The sequence below is a fragment of the Balaenoptera ricei genome, chromosome 5, assembly GCF_028023285.1.
Source record: "Balaenoptera ricei isolate mBalRic1 chromosome 5, mBalRic1.hap2, whole genome shotgun sequence".
Taxonomy (NCBI): domain Eukaryota; kingdom Metazoa; phylum Chordata; class Mammalia; order Artiodactyla; family Balaenopteridae; genus Balaenoptera; species Balaenoptera ricei.
In genome coordinates this window covers 129,141,903-129,161,629 of record NC_082643.1, presented here as the reverse complement: position 1 = coordinate 129,161,629, position 19,727 = coordinate 129,141,903, and the positions used below count along the sequence as shown (strand labels likewise).

The 19,727-nt window shown below is 41.0% G+C and overlaps 2 protein-coding genes across 8 annotated transcripts in view; one reads left to right on the top strand and one right to left on the bottom strand.

The window, feature by feature from the left end:
- LARP1B (La ribonucleoprotein 1B) overlaps positions 1 to 14,784 on the bottom strand; it is a 130,356-nt gene extending 115,572 nt beyond the window's left edge. For all 7 annotated transcript variants that reach the window (XM_059923585.1, XM_059923587.1, XM_059923588.1 and 4 more), the window contains exon 1: positions 13,895 to 14,784. In XM_059923585.1, the coding sequence (XP_059779568.1) occupies positions 13,895 to 14,423 (529 nt within the window). In that variant the 5' untranslated portion in view covers positions 14,424 to 14,784. The remainder of the gene's footprint in view (positions 1 to 13,894) is intronic.
- Positions 14,785 to 14,983: 199 nt separating this feature from the next.
- Positions 14,984 to 19,727, top strand: part of MFSD8 (major facilitator superfamily domain containing 8) — a 127,896-nt gene continuing 123,152 nt past the window's right edge. The window contains exon 1 of the mRNA XM_059923577.1: positions 14,984 to 15,200. The gene's annotated coding sequence lies outside the window, so the exon portion shown is untranslated. The remainder of the gene's footprint in view (positions 15,201 to 19,727) is intronic.

Here is a 19,727-nt window from a genome sequence, read left to right as displayed (position 1 = left end):
GTTCAAATCAAGAAGTAGAAAATATTAACAGTTTACTTACACTGAACTGATAGAACAATCCGTTCACTAACAGAATGTAACACGGAAAAATTAGCAATATAACATGTTTTAATACAGTAAAGTTAGTGAATCAATTCCCAATGGGATACATTTTTCTATATATATTATATATACATATAAATACATTCACATGCATCAAGGAGCATGCAGAAAATAAATCAGAAGACTTCAAACTATCTGTCATCAGAAAACAAAGTTTGGCAAACTAGTAGGCTGTATCTAGATCCAAGCCATAAAGAATAGAAGTGATCTCTGTAAAAGTTTGCACAAGACTATCATGGTATCATCACTTGTCCCTCTTGAATAAGAACACAAACATTGACAAATATAGTCTTCATTGTAATGAAGCTTTACAGTGTCTTGTATCTTGATTCATTATCTACCATGATGATCATCTAGCTAAACATGACCTAAACATTAAAAAGCAGAATAAAAGTGGGATCTGCAGCTACAGAAAACACAGTAATTCCACAAAACATGAATCCCATAAATCATGGCAATGACCAATTCATAGACTAAAATAAAGCAATCTTTGAGTTAAAACCCAGAAACATTCAAATAAGATTTCATGAAAGGAAGATTGATCAAGGATGAAGACATCACCAGGGATGGGCACACAGGGATCTTGAATACTGTAGTAATTCTATTTCTAAAGAAGAATAGTGAGTACATGGGTATTTGCTTTATACTTCTTTATACTTTAGGGACACATATATAAGTGTATACATATGTGTCAATGTGCATAAGGATAAATACTTCACTAACAAAAATGAGATACAGAAAAAAATATGGACAGATAGGACAAAAAGGGAAGCAGGAAAAAATCTAATTTAACAAAAACAATATTTGAACATTAGAATTTGACTGAGGTATATTTTGTAAATACCACGTATATTGTATGGAAGTTATACAGTATAGAACATTTGAAAGACCTTTCCCTCAACAAAGTAGAAAACATGTCCCAAAATACTGCTAGGTCAAGTAAATTAAGTGTCTGGTGGTTACAAAACACAGCCTTATACAAACTACTAGATGTACTGAAAAGTATTTAGGGATAGGCCACATAAGCAAGTTTCATTACAAATCAATTAGACATTAATAATCACAAAATTAAGGTCAGAAATTTAAAAAATTATTCTGACCACATAAAAATTAAAAAACTGTTTTACTTCAATATTAAATATGTTATTTACAAACCAAAAAATATTTGAGCATGAGTTAATAATCTATTGCTTTAAAATCAGGGGACTTCCCTTGCAGTCCAGTGATTAAGAATCTGCCCTCCAATGCAGAGGTCACGGGTTCGATCCCTGGTCAGGGAGCTAAGATCCCACATGCCTCCTGGCCAAAAAACCAAAACATAAAACAGAAGCAATATTGTAACAAATTCAATAAAGACTTTAAAAATGGTCCACATCAAAAAAAAATCTTTAAAAAACAAAAATTAAACAAATTAAAAAAATAAAAATAAAAGGGAGAGAGATTTTGATTTCAATAAATTCTTTTGAACTCAAAAATTTTGGATTTTTGTTTAAATTTTACTCTCTCAACTTTAACTCCTCCTCAGGAAATACAATGGGAAAAAAGTGCACATTTAACTCTGTGCCCTCTATAATTCTGACATTTTATTGATGGAGCATCATGAAGTACACAATCAATACTGTAATTTATTCTCAATAAAAGGTATTTGACAAATTATGCTTGCCAATGTGGTTGGATACACTGGAATAGGAAAGTGATTTCTTTTCTTTCTTTTTTTTTTAAATAACTTTTTTTATTAAAATAAATTTATTTATTTACTTATTTATTTATTTATTTTTGGCTGTGTTGGGTCTTCGTTGCTGCGCGCGGGCTTTCTCTAGTTGCGGTGAGCGGGGGGGCTACTCTTCGTTGCGGTGTGTGGGCTTCTCACTGTGGTGGCTTCTCTTGTGAAGCACAGGCTCTAGGCGCACGGGCTTCAGTAGTTGTGGCACGTGGGCTCAGTAGTTGTGGCTCACGAGCTCCAGAGTACAGGCTCAGTAGTTGTGGCGCATGGGCTTAGTTGCTCCGCGGCATGTGGGATCTTCCCAGACCAGGGCTTGAACCCGTGTCCCCTGCATTGGCAGGCAGATTCTTAACCACTGCGCCACAAGGGAAGCCCGGAAAGTGATTTCTTAATATTGGTTACTAAATGGCTCTTACAGTTAATTTACTTTTTTTTAAATAAATTTATTTATTTTTGGCTGAGTTGGGTCTTCGTTGCTGCACGCGGGCTTCCTCTAGTTGTGGTGAGCGGGCGTTACTCTTCATTGTGGTGCATGGGCTTCTCATTGCGGTGGCTTCTCTTGTTGTGGAGCACGGGCTCTAGGCGAGCAGGCTCAGTAGTTGTGACACACGGGCTTAGTTGCTCCGCAGCATGTGGGATATTCCTGGACCAGGGATTGAACCCGTGTCCCCTGCATTGGCAGGCGGATTCTTAACCACTGTGCCATCAGGGAAGCCCCTAATTTTCTTTTTTAAAAGGAAGACTTTCCTGGAACATTCCTGCTCCCAAGTCCCAATTCCTCCCACAGAAACAGTAAGTTTCCTGATTAATGAGTTTAGGAAAAGAACTGACTTGCAAAGCCAACAACTTTCCGCCCTTTTCTTTGGGAGCTAGCTGTCCACAAAAAGCAAGCATTCTGGTCTGCTCCTTCATGCTGTCAAGTTCACAGGGCAGACTCCCTAAGAGAGGTAGAAGGGGAACATGCAGATGTGCAATGCCAACTGCGAACACATTTGTCTAATTCCAAGTTCAACATAAGCAAGTCCTTTGTGCTGCTCTTAGACCACCTCATCAACCCACTCTTTTTCCATTAAAAGAATGACACTGAGCTTTTAAAAATAAATAAATAAATCTGAGTAAAAGATAAAGAGATGATTCAAAAATGAAATACCAGTGGCCAAATATGAAATGTTAACTCAATTGTACTAAGAAATGTAAAGTAAAACAGAACAGTTATCACCTATCATTCTGACAAAACAGAGAATGCCAAGCATTGACCCGCCTATTTAAATGGACATTTCTCTCATGCTGTTGGAATGAGTATTAAGTAGTAGAACCTTTCAAGGGTAATCTGTCATTTAAAATGTATATACTTTTTGGGGAATTTCCTGGCGGTCCAGTGGTTAGGCCTCCATGTTCTCACTGCCAAGGGCCGAGGTTCAATACCTGGTCAGGAAACTAAAATCCCACAAGCTGTGTGGCCAAAATAATAATAATAATAATAATAAAGTATATATACTTTTTTATAAGATAGATAACCAACAAGAACCTACTGTATAGTACAGGGAATTCTACTCAATATTCTGTGATAACCTATATGAGAAGATAACCAACAAGGACCTACTGTACAGTACAGGGAATTCTACTCAATATTCTGTGATAACCTATATGAGAAAAGAATCTGAAAAACAATGAATATATGTGTATATATATAACTGAATCACTCTGCTGTACACCTGAAACTAACACACACTGTAAATCAACTATAATCCAATAAAAATTTTAAAAATAAATAAAGTAAAATAAAATGTATATACTTTTTAATGAAACAATTCCATTTCTGAGAAATTATCTGGTAATCAAGACAAGGTACAAAGATGTCAGTATGAGATGTTCACTGCAGGGACTTCCCTGTAGGTCCAGTGGTTAAGACTCCATGCTTCCACTGCAGTGGGCACAGGTGCGATCCCTGGTGGGGGAGCTAAGACACTGCAGGCTGAGCAGCACGGCCCCCCAACCAAAAAAAAAAAAATGTTCACTGTAGGTTTACGGATAACTGTATTTAAATAAATGACCTCAGGACTTCCCTGGTAGTGCAGTAGTTAAGAATCTGCCTGCCAATGCAGGGGACACAGGTTCAAGCCCTAGTCCGGGAATATCCCACATACCACAGAGCAAATAAGCCCGTGCACCACAACTACTGAGCCTGGGCTCTAGAGCCTGCTAGCCACAACTACTGAAGCCCACACGCCTAAGAGTCCGTGCACCACAACAAGAGAAGCTACCAAAATAAGAAGCCTGTACACCGAAACGAAGAGTAGCCCCCACTCGCTGCAACTAGATAAAGCCTGTGCACAGCAATGAAGACCCAACGCAGCCAAAAATAAAATAAATTAATTAATTACCAAAAAAAGAAAACAATATTTTCATTTTCCCATGTTCCAACCGTAATGGAGGAAACTGCCCTCCTACCATATCATTAGAAAAAACCTAAGACTGAAAAAGAAAGCCAACCTAAAAATTAAAAAATAAAGAAATTTTAATTAAAAAAATTTTTTTCAGGCAGATGAAACTTAAGAAACGTAAGCTACCAGTGGCTCCAAATATACATAAATATACACGAACAAGTGTGTGATCGTCACATATCCATTTTTCAAACATCACTAGTGAGCTACTATACAACTTCTTTGAATGTTATCCTAATATCTTAATCTATAAGGAAACAATTCCTAATAGATGAGGAATTCATTTTAAGAGCTTGGATAGTGAAAACAAAAACTGCAGTATGATGGGCGATTTTACTCATGACCATAATCTTTTGCAAAGCTTTAATTAAGAAAACGCATTGAGAGTTATGAATCACATGTTTTATTACATTTAAGGGAAAAATGTCATAAAATGCTATATTGCTACAGTAAATGAGTGCCTTAAAAAAATGTAAAAAAAAGCGAGATAACCTCATCCACCACAGGGCAGACAGCAGAGGCAAGAAGAACTACAATTCTGCAGCCTGTGGAAGGAAAACCATTCACAGAAAGATAGACAAAATGAAAAGGCAGAGGACTTTGCACCAGATGAAGGAACAAGATAAAACCCCAGAAAAACAACTAAATGAAGTGGAGATATGTAACCTTCCAGAAAAAAAATTCAGAATAATGATAGTGAAGATGATCCAGGACCTCGGAAAAAGAATGGAGGCAAAGATCGAGAAGATGCAAGAAACGTTTAACAAAGACCTAGAAGAATTAAAGAAGAAACACCTAGAAGAATTAAAGAACAAACCAACAGAGATGAACAATACAATAACTGAAATGAAAAATACACTAGAAGGAACCAATAGCAGAATAACTGAGGCAGAAGAATGGATAAGTGACCTGGAAGACAGAATGGTGGAATTCATTGCCATGGAACAGAATAAACAAAAAAGAGTGAAAAGAAATGAAGACAGCCTGAGACCTCTGGGACAATATTAAACACAACAACATTCGCATTATAGGCGTCCCAGAAGGAAAAGAGAGAGAGATAGGACCTGAGAAAATATGTGAAGAGATTACAGTCGAAAACTTCCTTAACATGGGAAAGGAAATAGCCACCCAAGTCCAGGAAGCGCAGAGAGTCCCAGGCAGGATAAACCAAAGAAGAAACACATGGAGACACATAGTAATCAAACTGACAAAAATTAAAAACAAAGAAAAATTATTGAAAGCAGCAAGGGAAAAATGACAAATAACATACAAGGGAACTCCCATAAGGTTAACAGCTGATTTCTCAGCAGAAACTCTACAAGCCAGAAGGGAGTGGCATGATATATTTAAAGTGATGAAAGGGAAGAACCTACAACCAAGATTACTCTACCTGGCAAGGATCTCATTCAGATTCGATGGAGAAATCAAAAGCTTTACAGACAAGCAAAAGCTAAGAGAATTCAGCACCACCAAACCAGATCTACAACAAATGCAAAAGGAACTTCTCTAAGTGGGAAACACAAGAGAAGAAAAGGACCTACAAAAACAAACCCAAAACAATTAAGAAAATGGTCATAGGAACATACATATCGATAATTACCTTAAACGTGAATGGATTAAATGCTCCAACCAAAAGACACAGGCTTCCTGAATGGATACAAAAACAAGACCCATATATACTCTGTCTACAAGAAACCCACTTCAGACCTAGGGACATATACAGACTGAAAGTGAGGAAATGGAAAAAGATATTCCATGCAAATGGAAATCAAAAGAAAGCGGGAGTAGCAATTCTCATACGAGATAAAATAGACTTTAAAATAAAGAATATTACAAGAGACAAGGAAGGACACTACATAATGATCAAGGGATCAATCCAAGAAGAAGATACAACAATTATAAATATATATACACCCAACATAGGAGCACCTCAATACATAAGGCAAATGCTAACAGCCATAAAAGAGGAAATCAACAGTAACACAATAATAGTAGGGGACTTTAACACCTCACTTACAGCAATGGACAGATCATCCAGAGAGAAAATTAATAAGGAAACACAAGGTTTAAATGACACAACAGACCAGATAGATTTAATTGATATTTATAGGACATTCCATCCAAAAAACAGCAGATTACACTTTCTCCTCTAGTATACACAGAACATTCTCCAGGATAGGACACATCTTGGGTCACAAATCAAGCCTCGGTAAACTTAAGAAAATTGAAATCATTTGAAGCATCTTTTCTGACCACAGCGCTATGAGATTAGAAATCAATTACAGGGAAAAAAACATAAAAAACACAAACACATGGAGGCTAAACAGTACATTACTAAATAACCAAGAGATCACTGAAGAAATCAAAAAGGAAATCAAAAAATACCTAGAGACAAATGACAACGAAAACACGACGATCCAAAACCTATGGGATGCAGCAAAAGCAGTTCTAAGAGGGAAGTTTATAGCAATACAAGCCTACCTCAAGAAACAAGAAAAATCTCAAATAAAAAATCTAACCTTACACCTAAAGGAACTAGAGAAAGAAGAACAAAGAAAACCCAAAGTTAGCAGAAGGAAAGAAATCATAAAGATCAGAGCAGAAATAAATGAAATAGAAACAAAGAAAACAATAGCAAAGATCAATAAAACTAAAAGCTGGTTCTCTGAGAAGATAAACAAAATTGATAAACCTTTAGCCAGACTCATCAAGAAGAAGAGAGGACTCAAATCAATAAAATTAGAAATGAAAAAGGAGAACTTACAACAGACACTGCAGAAATACAAAGCATACTAAGAGACTACTACAAGCAACTCTATGCCAATAAAATGGACAACCTAGAAGAAGTGGACAAATTCTTAGAAAGGTATAACCTTCCAAGACTAAACCAGGAAGAACTAGAAAATATGAACAGACCAATCACAGGTAATGAAATTGAAACTGTGATTAAAAATCTTCCAACAAACAGTAGTCCAGAACCAGATGGCTTCACAGGTGATGTCTATCAAACATTTAGAGAAGAACTAACACCTATCCTTCTCAAACTCTTCCAAAAAATTGCAGAGGAAGGAACACTCCCAAACTCATTCTACGTGGCCACCATCACCCTGATACCAAACAAGGCAAAGTTACTGCAAAAAAAAAAAAGAAAATTACAGACCAATATCACTGATGAATATAGATGTAAAAATCCTCAACAAAATACTAGCAAACAGAATCCAACAACACATTAGAAGGATCATACACCATGATCAAGTGGGATTTATCCCAGGGATGCAGGGATTCTTCAGTGTACGCCAATCAATCAATGTGATACACCATATTAACAACTTGAAGAAGAAAAACCACATGATCATCTCAATAGATGCAGAAAAAGCTTCTGACAAAATTCAACACCCATTTATGATAAAAACTCTCCAGAAAGTGGGCATAGAGGGAAACTACCTCAACATAATAAAGCCCTTATACAACAAAACGACAGCAAACATCATTCTCAATGGTGAAAAACTGAAAGCATTTTCTCTAAGATCAGGAACAAGACAAGGATGTCCACTCTCGCCACTATTATTCAACATAGTTCAGGAAGTCCTAGTCACGGCAATCAGAGAAGAAAAAGAAATAAAAGGAATACAACTTGGAAAAGAAGAAGTAAAACTGTCACTGTTTGCAGATGACATGATACTATACATAGAGAATCCGAAAGATGCCACCAGAAAACTACTAGAGCTAATCAATGAATTTGGTAAAGTTGCAGAATACAAAATGAATGCACAGAAATCTCTTGCATCCCTGTACACTAACAACGAAAGATCAGAAAGAGAAATTAAGGAAACAATCCCATTCACCACTGCAACAAAAAGAATAAAATACCTAGGAATAAACCTACATAAGGAGGTAAAAGACCTGTACTCAGAAAACTGTAAGACACTGATGAAAGAAATCAAAGATGACACAAACAAATGGAGAGATATACTGTGTCCTTGGATTGGAAGACTCAATATTGTGAAGATGACTATACTATCCAAAGCAATCTACAGATTCAATGCAATCCCCATCAAATTACCAGTGGCATGTTTTACAGAACTAGAACAAAAAAATCTTAAAATTTGTATGGAGACACAAAAGACCCCGAATAGCCAAAGCAATCTTGAGGGAAAAAAACGGAGCTGGAGGAATCAGACTCCCTGACTTCAGACTGTACTACAAAGCTACAGTAATCAAGACAATATGGTACCGGCACTAAAACAGAAATATAGATCACTGGAACAGGATAGAAAGCCCAGAGGTAAACCCACACACCTATGGTCAACTAATCTATGACAAAGGAGGCAAGGATATACAATGGAGAAAAGACAGTCTCTTCAATAAGTGGTGCTGGGAAAACTGTACAGCTACATGTAAAAGAACGGAATTAGAACACTCCTTAACACCATAAACAAAAATAAACTCAAAAGAGATTAGAGACCTAAATGTAAGACCAGACACTATAAAACTCTTAAAGGAAAACATAGGAAGAACACTCTTTGACATAAATCACAGCAAGATCTTTTTTGATCCACCTCCTAGAGTAATGAAAATAAAACCAAAAATAAAGAAATGGGACCTAATGAAACTTAAAAGCTTTTGCAAAGCAAAGGAAACTACAAGCAAGACAAAAAGACAAACCTCAGAATGGGAGAAAATATTTGCAAACGAATCAACAGACAAACAGACAAAGGATTAATCTCCAAAATATATAAACAGCTCATGCAGCTCAATATTAAAAAAACAAACAACCCAATCCAAAAATGGGCAGAAGACCTAAATAGACATTTCTCCAAAGAAGACATACAGATAGCCAAGAAGCACATGAAAAGCTGCTCAACATCACTAATTATTAGAGAAATGCAAATCAAAACTACCATGAGGTATCACCTCACCCCAGTTAGAATGGGCATCATCAGAAAATCTACAAACAACAAATGCTGGAGAGGGTTATGGAGAAAAGCGAACACTCTTGCATTGTTGGTGGGAATGTAAATTGATACAGCCACTATGGAGAACAGTATGGAGGTTCCTTAAAAAACTAAAAATAGAGTTACCGTATGACCCAGCAATCCCACTACTGGGCATATACCCAGAGGAAACCGTAATTCAACAACACACATGCACCCCAATGTTCACTGCAGCACTATTTACAATAGTCAGGTCATGGAAGCAACCTAAACGCCCATCGACAGACGAATGGATAAAGAAGATGTGGTACATATATACAAAGGATTATTACTCAGCCATGAAAAGGAACGAAATTGGGTCATTTGTAGAGATGTGGATGGATCTAGAGACTGTCATACAGAGTGAAGTAAGTCACAAAGAGAAAAACAAATATCGTATATTAACTCATACATGTGGAACCTAGAGAAATGGTACAGACGAACCGGTTTGCAGGGCAGCAATAGAGACACAGATGTAGAGAACAAACGTATGGACCCCAAGGGGGGAAAGTGGCAGGGGGTGGGGGTGGTGGCGGTGGGATGAATTGGGAGATTGGGATTGACATATACACACTAATATGTGTAAAACAGATAACAATAAAAACCTGCTGTATAAAGAATAAATAAAACAAAATTTTAAAAAAACATGTAAAAAAACCTACTTACTTCTCGTACTCTGAAAGTGGGAGTATCAATTAGTAGTCATTTTCAAGAGCAACTTGTCAACAAATACACTGTGACCTAACAATTCCACTTTTCTCTCCTAGAGAAAATCAGATATGTATTTTCTCTAGGATAAAAGGCATGCATAAAAATGTAACAACCAAGATGTTGATTAATAGGTAAATGGCTAAATTAACTACATCAGTTATATTTATGGACCACTTCTCAGCAATTTTTTAAAGTTTACATTAAAAAGGATCAACTTCATCACAAGGAAAAAAATTTTTTTATAACTAAGTATGTAGATGGTACTTAACTAAACTTATGGTGATCATTTCGCAATATGTATATACAAATCTCGAATCATTATGTTGCACACCTGAAACTGATGTTAATTGTACCTTAATTTAAAAAATAAAAAACTCACTAGTTGTAAAGAAGAAAAATAAAAGATCTACCAATACTTTAAAAATATTCTAAACACATATACAAAACACTATATTTGGAAGTAATTTCACAGAAAGGACTGAAAGGATATTCAGTAAACTGCTAACATGACTATCTTTTTTCTGAAGGGAACATCAAAAGTTCCTTTACAAGAACATATTTATGTATCATTTACATAACTTAATTAAAATGTTATTAGAGTTACAGTAAGCTTATTTGAGGTTTCTGGGAAGCACACTTGGAGAAAAGAAGGTTGATGGAGTCAAGAAGACGAAGGATGAAAAAGATGAAAAAAAAATCATTTTATTTTTATTTTTTGTATTTTGGCTGCGCCTCGCGGCACGCGGGATGGTTCCCTGACCAGGGATCGAACCTGGGCCTCTGCAGTGAAAGCACCAAATCCTAACCACTAAGCCACCGGGGAACTCCCAAAATCAATATTTTTATACATCGTTTTTGTGTGTAAAAGAATTAAAATTGTATTAGAAAGCTATTTTTAATATGCAAAATGTAACCATGGGTACAGGTAAGTGATTCATAAATCCCATACTGTGATTTTAATAAAGGTCTCCAAAATAAATAAAACTACTTTAAACAAGGGTTGGGGGACAATTCTTTCCAGTCTCCTGACCGGAGTTTAAAACTGCAGTGACACTATTCTAGGCTTCTCCTGTGGGCCAGGCTTTGGTTGAAAAGAGGGCCTTATCTGGATTACCAGAAACAGCAATACACAAGCCAGAACCATCCCAAAAGTGGAGGAAAGTGTGTCACAAGGTCTGAAGAATGCCTCACCTGCAGTTCAGTTAGAACTGCAGGTTCTAACAGAAAATTCATGATTACAAGTCCTTAAATACTTCCCTACATTTCCTATGTTTCTATCTCTGGTAATAAACTTTCTGGCGAAATTTTATGGATGGAATTCCTGTATCTCATTGAGTGAGTGACAGTAAATCCAGGTTTGGTTAGGACAAACATAGTTTAATTCTGTTATTACAGCATAATTCATATCCTCTTTCCCTCTCATGAATATCCTGGTTTATAGGATAAATCACATAGGCCTCCTACTAATAAGATTATTGTACTAATTTAACACTCCCTTAGTTTGCACCTACTCTGGACCCTGGACCCTAAAGGTCCTCTGCTCCTATTTCATTATTCTTGAGGTTGCAAATTTGCTTAGGAAAATAGGAAGCCGGCAGACCCAGGTTATAGAAGGCAATCTGGTATTAAGAAATGAAAGAAAATATATCCACTTCATTCATTTACAAGGCCCAGAAATCATCACAAAAGTCAACTAGCTAGGTAGTAACACTATCTGGACTAAAACCCAAGTTGTGCGTTTCTACACAACAAATCTCTTATCAAAGTTACCTAAGTTATTCAATTACTAATAGAAGTTGTGTAGAAGTATAGAGTCAGTACTGGGGACAGGCTATAAAGTTACTCTAGCACTTCACACAGGAAGAACGGTATTCCTGAGGGCACAAAATAGATTCCAAGAACAGAAATGCTGCCTACAGAGAAACATCAGCAAAATTAAAATCCCCATGAACCACACCATACATCAAGCATCACCTGGTTCTTAATCTCCAACAAAGATTAAGGACCCCAGTGAAGGCACCTGTAGGTTAATTATATTAAACTGTTAAATATTTTCACAAGGTCATTTCCAATTAAAATTTCTGAGTCTCATCTTGAAAGTTTTAAAACCTGTCAAATTAACTGTACAACCAATAGGGTTTTTTTTGTAGATCACTGAATATAATGTATAATGTGTGTAAGTCTAGAAGTAGGGAGGGGAAACAGCCATTAAGATTCACTAGAGTTTTCTTTCCCTTTGCTAAATTTTATAGAGATTTTGCTTTAAGATTTTTGTTCACTTCAGTTATTAATACTAGTAAACAAATAGATCTTTGCAGCTAGGAGACTGGTGGCAGTATTAAATTTAGAGCAAAATTTTAAACAGCTTTTTCTGCAAGTGTTAAGATTTATCAAGAATGATGATTTAAAAACCATTTATCAGGGCTTCCCTGGTGGCGCAGTGGTTGAGAATCTGCCTGCTAATGCAGGGGACACGGGTTCGAGCCCTGGTCTGGGAAGATCCCACATGCCGTGGAGCAGCTGGGCCCGTGAGCCACAACTACTGAGCCTGCGCGTCTGGAGCCTGTGCTCCGCAACAAGAGAGGCCGCGATAGTGAGAGGCCCGCGCACCGCGATGAAGAGTGGCCCCCGCTTGCCACAACTAGAGAAAGCCCTCGCACAGAAACGAAGACCCAACACAGCCAAAAATAAATAAATAAATAAATATTAAAAAAAAAAAAAAAAGGGTAGTTAACCACTCGGAAAAAAAAAAAAAAAACCATTTATCAGACCTCAGCTGTAAAATAACTTTTGTTTAAATAAAGTTATACTGTACCACAGCATTAAAAAAAAATGATTTGAGTATTACTGTGCAAATCAATTATCACTTATCTCACTCTGTTGGAGTTCCTTGGAAGAAATGTTACTATACCTCTATACCTGCAATATGTGTGTCTATAACAATCACCTTATATTTAACCATTTCCTTTATCTCTTTTGAGCCTCACAACCCTGTAAACATGCTTGAATTTTCCCTGTTCCACTGTTAACCTTAATTTTAAGAAGAGTGAAGACTTGTACGTAAACAGCTGTAATTTCTATATGAAAAGTTCAATTAATTTACTACAACTTAATTAGAAAGCAAAACTAGGAGATACTGGTTTCTGTCTTCGGTTTATTTAGTATTTCCACTTAAACTAAAAATTTTAAAAAAAAACCTGCAGTTGCTATAACCAAAATAAAGCACCAAGGGCCATACTGCATTGGTCAGCATTCAAATGCAGTGGCATAATCTTACCTCCCCTAGAGAGGGGAGCTAACTGAATGTCAGAAGACTACTGTTCACCTAATGGGCAATTCACTCTCTCGTCAACTATCCTATTTCATTTCAACCAGTTTCCACCACAGTCGTAAACTCAAAGCTTTTGAGTAGCAACTACAGCACAGCATCTCATTTTTAATATGACTACTTAGCACGGTTTTGAAAACACTGAAATTTTCAGCTTACCAATTATTTCACAATAAAAAATTCACAATTGCTCTTCCACTTAACATATAAACCCCCTTGCTCCGACTGGCTTCACCTCTTTTTAAAAAGTCTACAGAAACTTTTCTATAGGATGAACTGCAACACCTACCTAAAGTCAGCTGTCCCACGTCACTAACACGTGGGGTAAGACATAAGTGAGGCTGTGCCCGCCGAGCGGCTCAGCTCCGTGACCCCCGCCGTGCCCCACCAGTCAAGGAGAACCCGAGGTCCCACCTCTTCCTGCTGCTCCCTTCCCAGATGTCCATTTATGTAAACAGGCAAAGTGAATGACACCTTGGAACGAAATACCTCCGACTGACAGGGAACGGAGGCCTGCCCCTCCCCCACCCCACCACCCCCCGCCAGCCTCTGCCGCCACGCGAGTCGCCCCTGCACACACCCTCCCGGTGCCCACCGCAGAGGAGCCACAGACCTGCCTCCAGGGTTTCCAGTGGGGGCAGCGGCGGCGGCCCCGTCCCGGCGGGGGACAGGTGCTGGGAAGGCTTTTTGGTCCAGGGATTCTCCTTCCGCGGCAGCGGCGGCGGCGGCGTTGGCGGCGGCGGCGGCGGTAGCTTTTCCTCAGAGCCTGCCGCCGCCGCCTCCTCCTCCCGGGCGTCTTCGGCCGGCGAGTCCCGCGGCAGCGGTGGCGGCGGCTCCCAGCCGAAGGGCCCCCCCTGCCCGCGCGCCTTGTGCGCCAGGTGCAGCGCCAGGGGCTTCACGGACACGGCCGCCTGAGGCACGCTGTGTCCCAGCACGGGCGCCGGCAAGGGCTCTCCCCGCGCCCCCGTGCTGGTGGCGAGCGCGTTCCTCTCCTCCCTCGCTGCCTCCTTGCCCTCCCGTTCGGGCGGAGGCAGCTTCCCGGCTTGCCGGCTCGCCGCGGCCGACAGCGACTCCCTCTCAGCTGGTACCGCGGGCCGCTCCTCCTGAGGGTGAGCGGCGGGCACCCGGACGCGAGCAGACATCGTTCCCCTGCCCCAGCCGCCCCAGCCGGGGGCGGCCCGGGGCCAGGGAGCCCGGCTGCCCGTCTCTCCGCCGGGACACCGACTGGCTCCGGCCTGGGGAAGAGAACCCGAGAGCCCGGCCGCCCGCGTCGGCTCAGGCCGCGGAGCTCCCGGCGTCGAACGGGGCGCTAACCGCCCGCCGGCCCAGCCCGCGTCAGCGGCGCGAGCCCCGAGCCTGCCAACACGCGCCGGGCGCCGCAGCCGGGGGCCGGGAGCCCTCACTTGACGCGGGCTGCGGCAGAAACACCGCAACGCGAAGCTGTAGTACCTCCAGCAGAATCAGGGAGGCTCGCGCTCCCAGAGCCAGTAACTGCTCGTGGGGTCAGAGGCGGAGGCGGGGGCGTGGAGGGGGCGGTCCGAGAGGATAGAGCGGGGGCGGGGCCTCCCGGAGGAGCGTGACGTGGCCGCTCACCGGCTCGTGCCCTCGCCGGGCCGCCGCCCGCGGTGGTTGACTGACTATCCCGCCTGGGTGCCGCCCTGCTTGAGGGCTGGCCCCGCCCCAGCGGCCAGCCGAGGGGGAAGGAGAGCGAACTGGGCGATTCCCCGATTCGCGGGCTACGGCAGCCCCCTCTGCGGGCGCAGGGGCGGGGCGCGCACCAATCCTCTGTGACTCGCGACGGGCTCGCGTCTCGCTCCGCCGGTTGCGAGCGAGGGGCGGGGCGCGCTACGCACGTGGCTCGGGGCGGGCGGTGGGGTCGCTTTGCCACAGGCCCTGAAGTGCAGTTGACTCCAGGAGAGGTGGGTAATCTTGGCCGCCGAGGCTGGGCGGCTCCTGAATGGGCCTGGATACCACCATCGGGCCACCTTGTCCCCTGCGTCTGTCGCCTCGCCCCGTGAAAAAGTTTCCCCCGGCGCTTTGGGGCACTGCGGTCATCTGTAATCTTGAGCCGCGTCCAAAATAAAAACAGTGTAATCTGTAGGTAAAGTTATGAAACCTTTGCCCCGGCACTAGGATTAGTGCACTTCTCCGCCCCTATTCCCACCCACGATCCGAAATATTTTTAAAGTCGTATGGAGTAAAACAGATTGTTAATACTTCGCCGGCTTTTTAAACAATTTTATGAGGTTTTTCTGTGTGTGTCTTTTTTTTTTATAATGTGATTCAGTTATACATATATATATTCTTTTCCAGATTCTTTCCCATTATAGGTTATTACAAGATACTGAATATACTTCCCTGTGCTATACAGTAGGTCCTTGTTGTTTATTTTATACACGTTTTTGAATTTGTAGAGAACACTTTTTTACAAATTAACCATGCTCCAAATACTTTTTCCTGGAATGGATATATGTTAAAAAGGTACAAATATATTTTCTTTCTTTTTTTTTTTTTTTTTTAAATGGGAATTATTTATTTATTTATTTATGGCTGTGTTGGGTCTTCGTTTCTGTGCGAGGGCTTTCTCTAGTTGCGGCAAGCGGGGGCCACTCTTCATCGCGGTGCGCGGGCCTCTCACTACTGCGGCCTCTCTTGTTGCGGAGCACAGGCTCCAGACGCGCAGGCTCAGCAATTGTGGCTCACGGGCCCAGTCGCTCCGCGGCACGTGGGATCTTCCCAGACCAGGGCTCGAACTCGTGTCCCCTGCATTGGCAGGCAGATTCTCAACCACTGCGCCACCAGGGAAGCCCCTAAAAAGGTACAAATATATTTTGATTTTTAAAATGCAATGAGAGCTTTCTACTTGGCACTCAAATGAGTGATATTGGTTTCATATGTGTGTATTTATGAGTTAACAATGTTTCTGTTCCCGTGCAAGTTCGCCGAAAATGGGTTCAGCTAGGTGAAAAAAATTTCCCCTGAGGGACCGTCCCCCCCAACCCCCTGAAAATATCTGTACCTGACGTTCGTATGGACTTGACAATGGGTCCCTCCTGGCTTCCTTTAAGGGCTGCCAAATGTGTACAGGACTCCCATCCCATGAGTCTTGCTTCAATCACATTAAACTCGAGATACTATCTTTTTTTGTTTACTCAAAAGTTGTACTAGGCATAAATTCCTTATTTTCCTAGGGCTAATAAACTATTCGCACATTACAACAACTATAAACAATAAAGCCTTTCTTGTTTTCCACTGTGCTTCCACCACTAAGTGTATTCCAGAGAGGCGCCATCTTTTCTAGCTCTCTTATTGGTGAAGCCTTGTGTTTTTAACTACCAACTAAGTGCTCTTCCTGCTATAATCAGCCTTTTGGAGTCTCGCCAAGTAATGCTTGACTCTTTTACAAAAGCCTGTCAACAAATTCACACTCCACATGACTCAGAGAACACTTTCTATTTTACCATCTATTTAAATATGCGTGGATTAAAGACGTGGATTCAGTTGAGAAAAAGGGTATGTGGAATGGTTCCCAAAGTTAGATTCATATGGGCTAACTAATTATGGTTGGTGGTTTTGTTTGTTGCTGTTTTGGTTTTTTTTTTTTAAGTGAAAAACCATAAAGATGCTTTACTGACGAAACACAGGACTTTCTTGGCAATAGGTTGTGCTTCCAAGGAGAGAAGAACTGGAGGGTAAATGTGTACTCAAAAGGTCTGCAAAGAACTCGACAGTAGGTGTTTGGGTATCTTCACTGTAGTGCAGTGCCACTAATGTCAGTGAAGGGAGTTGGCTATTTGTTCTCCCTCTTTTAAACACATATTACTAACTCCTGCTTCCATGTAACTGCCTCTTGGAAACAACTTCACCTATCTTCTGTTTGCTCCTCCATGTCTGTTCTCCACCCCTTCCCTGCTCTGTGTCAGGGAGGGCTGACCCACCCAGATTACACCTACGATAATCCCTTGTTCTGCTTGGTATCTCCATGGATTCAGGTAGTGGGAAGTATCGGCAGGAGATTCAAGGCCAGAAGATAGTGGGGTCATAGTCCTTATTCCCCAGGATGGGTCACCAAGGGTTGACTGCAGAGCCTTCTCTGTACAGTTAATCTCTAATCCTTCCCTTTGCCTCTTCAGGCCTAAGTGTAATAACCGCTAGTCCTTGGGGTACTGCATTATCCCTTGTTGGTTTCCCGGACTCTTACCTGCACCTCTGTAAATAATTTAATAATTCTCTTCAAATTATTCAGTTTGAGTTTTCCATCTGGTATCTGATGGGAACCTGACTGACCTAATTTGCCATTGCTGAAGCCCCGTTAGTTTGTCATCTGGCCTCTACTCAGCAAGATTCTTCCTCTGCTTCTTAGTTCAAAATCATCAAAGAAGGACTTAATTTATTTTTTTGTAGCCCGATCACACAAATCATTATCCATCCTATGGATTATTTGCCCTTGGGTAGGATCCCCGTCTGGCCTGGAGAAACAGGTTATTGGTTCAGAATACTGCCATCAAGGCAATGGGGATGGGAAAGCCAGTTATCAGTAGGAATGTGAGAGAGGTACATCCTTTAACCAGGTTTTTGTTTTTTTAAATAAATTTATTTGTTTATTTTTTGGCTGTGTTGGGTCTTCATTGCTGTGCGTGGGCTTTCTCTAGTCACGCAAGTGGGGGCTACTCTTTGTTGCGGTGTGCAGGCTTCTCATTGCGGTGGCTTCTCTTTGTTGTGGAGCACAGGCTCTAGGCATGTGGGCTCAATAGTGGCTCACGGGCTCAATAGTTGTGGCTCGCAGGCTTAGTTACTCCACAGCATGTGGGATCTTCCTGGACCAGGGCTTGAACCCGTGTCCCCTGCATTGGCAGGTGCATTCTTAACCACTGCACTACCAGGGAGGTCCCCTTTAACCAGGTTTTCTTCCCTTTCCCAATCCTAGTGAGTGGACCACCATATAACCTAGGAGTCCATATAACCCTCACCCTCCATAATCCATTCATTTACATATATCTCAAGCATCTGCCAAGCAGTGTTCTAGACACTCACCAAGACTGATTGTACCTCCTAAGTGTCTGTCACAAAGTCCTGCTTTCTCCACTGCCACCATCCTACTCCAAACTGCCTTTATGCTTCTGTAATACTGTTACAACCTCTTAACTAGCCAGCCTCTCTGCCTCCACTGAGACCTATTTGATACAATTATTGTGAGGATTGCATGAGATAATATGTGTAAAATGCTTACCAAGACCTTAGCTCAATAATACTGCCTATTTTTATTGCTTTTAAATCCATAGACTTAACCAGGATATGTGGCTTTAATTTTACTGAACTACTGAAGTTAGAAGCCTGATCTTTTTTTTTTTTTTTTAAATGAAAAACTGGAATCTACAACAGAGGTATAGGGTTATCTTTTCAAAAAAGAGAAAATGGTTCTCTGGGCCTCAGAAGTTATGAAACACCTAAAGAAATTATACAAACTTGATGATCACATGTTCAAATGAGCCTCTAAAAGGTGAATCTTGTTTTTCCTGTTTAGAGTATGCTAATATGTCTTCAGGTGATTGAACCCATTTCTCCTCCCCCTCTCCCTGGTGTCTCAGGAAATCAAAGTCCCAAGAGAACATCAAGATCTTTGTTTTTATTACCAGTGCAGTTGAGGTTCAGGCTGGTAAAAACCCAATGTGCAGATAGCTGTACTGCATACTAGAAAGGTTTCAAAGAATGCATTAGATATAATCTATTTCAAAGTCCTACAGTGCAAGAAGATAAAACTAAACCCAGAGATTTTTTTTAACTTCCTATAACTCTCTTTTTTTTTAAAATATAAATTTATTTATTTATTTTTTGGCTGTGTTGGGTCTTCGTTGCTGCCCGCGGGCTTTCTCTAGTTGCGGCGAGCGGGGGCTACTGTTCGTTGTGGTGGAGCCACTCTTCGTTGTGGTGCGTGGGCTTCTCATTGCGGTGGCTTCTCTCATTGCGGAGCACGGGCTCTAGGCGCGCGGGCTTCAGTAGTTGTGGTTCACGGGCTCTGGAGCGCAGGCTCAGTAGCTGTGGCGCACGGGCTTAGTTGCTCCGCGGCATGTGGGATCTTCCCAAACCAGGGCTCGAACCCGTGTCTCCTGCATTGGCAGGCGGATTCTCAACCACTGCGCCACCTGGGAAGCCCTAAAATAACTCTTCAAAAGACTAGATTTTTAAACTAGATACACTGAAACATCATTACCTCCAGTTGCAGAGCCTTGGGCCCTGTTTATCATAATAACTGCTTTAATTATGAGGTAATTCTCAGAGAAGTACTAAATACTTCCAATTATCTCTAACCTTCAAGGTAGGGTCAGTGCTAATTTGTGTTTGAAAGGCTTTGCTCCTTCCCTTCGATTAATACAACTGATGTATTCAATCTTAAAGTGAGAATAAAAGCACCTCTAGAAAATTTTGCTCTTTTTTTACTTATCTGT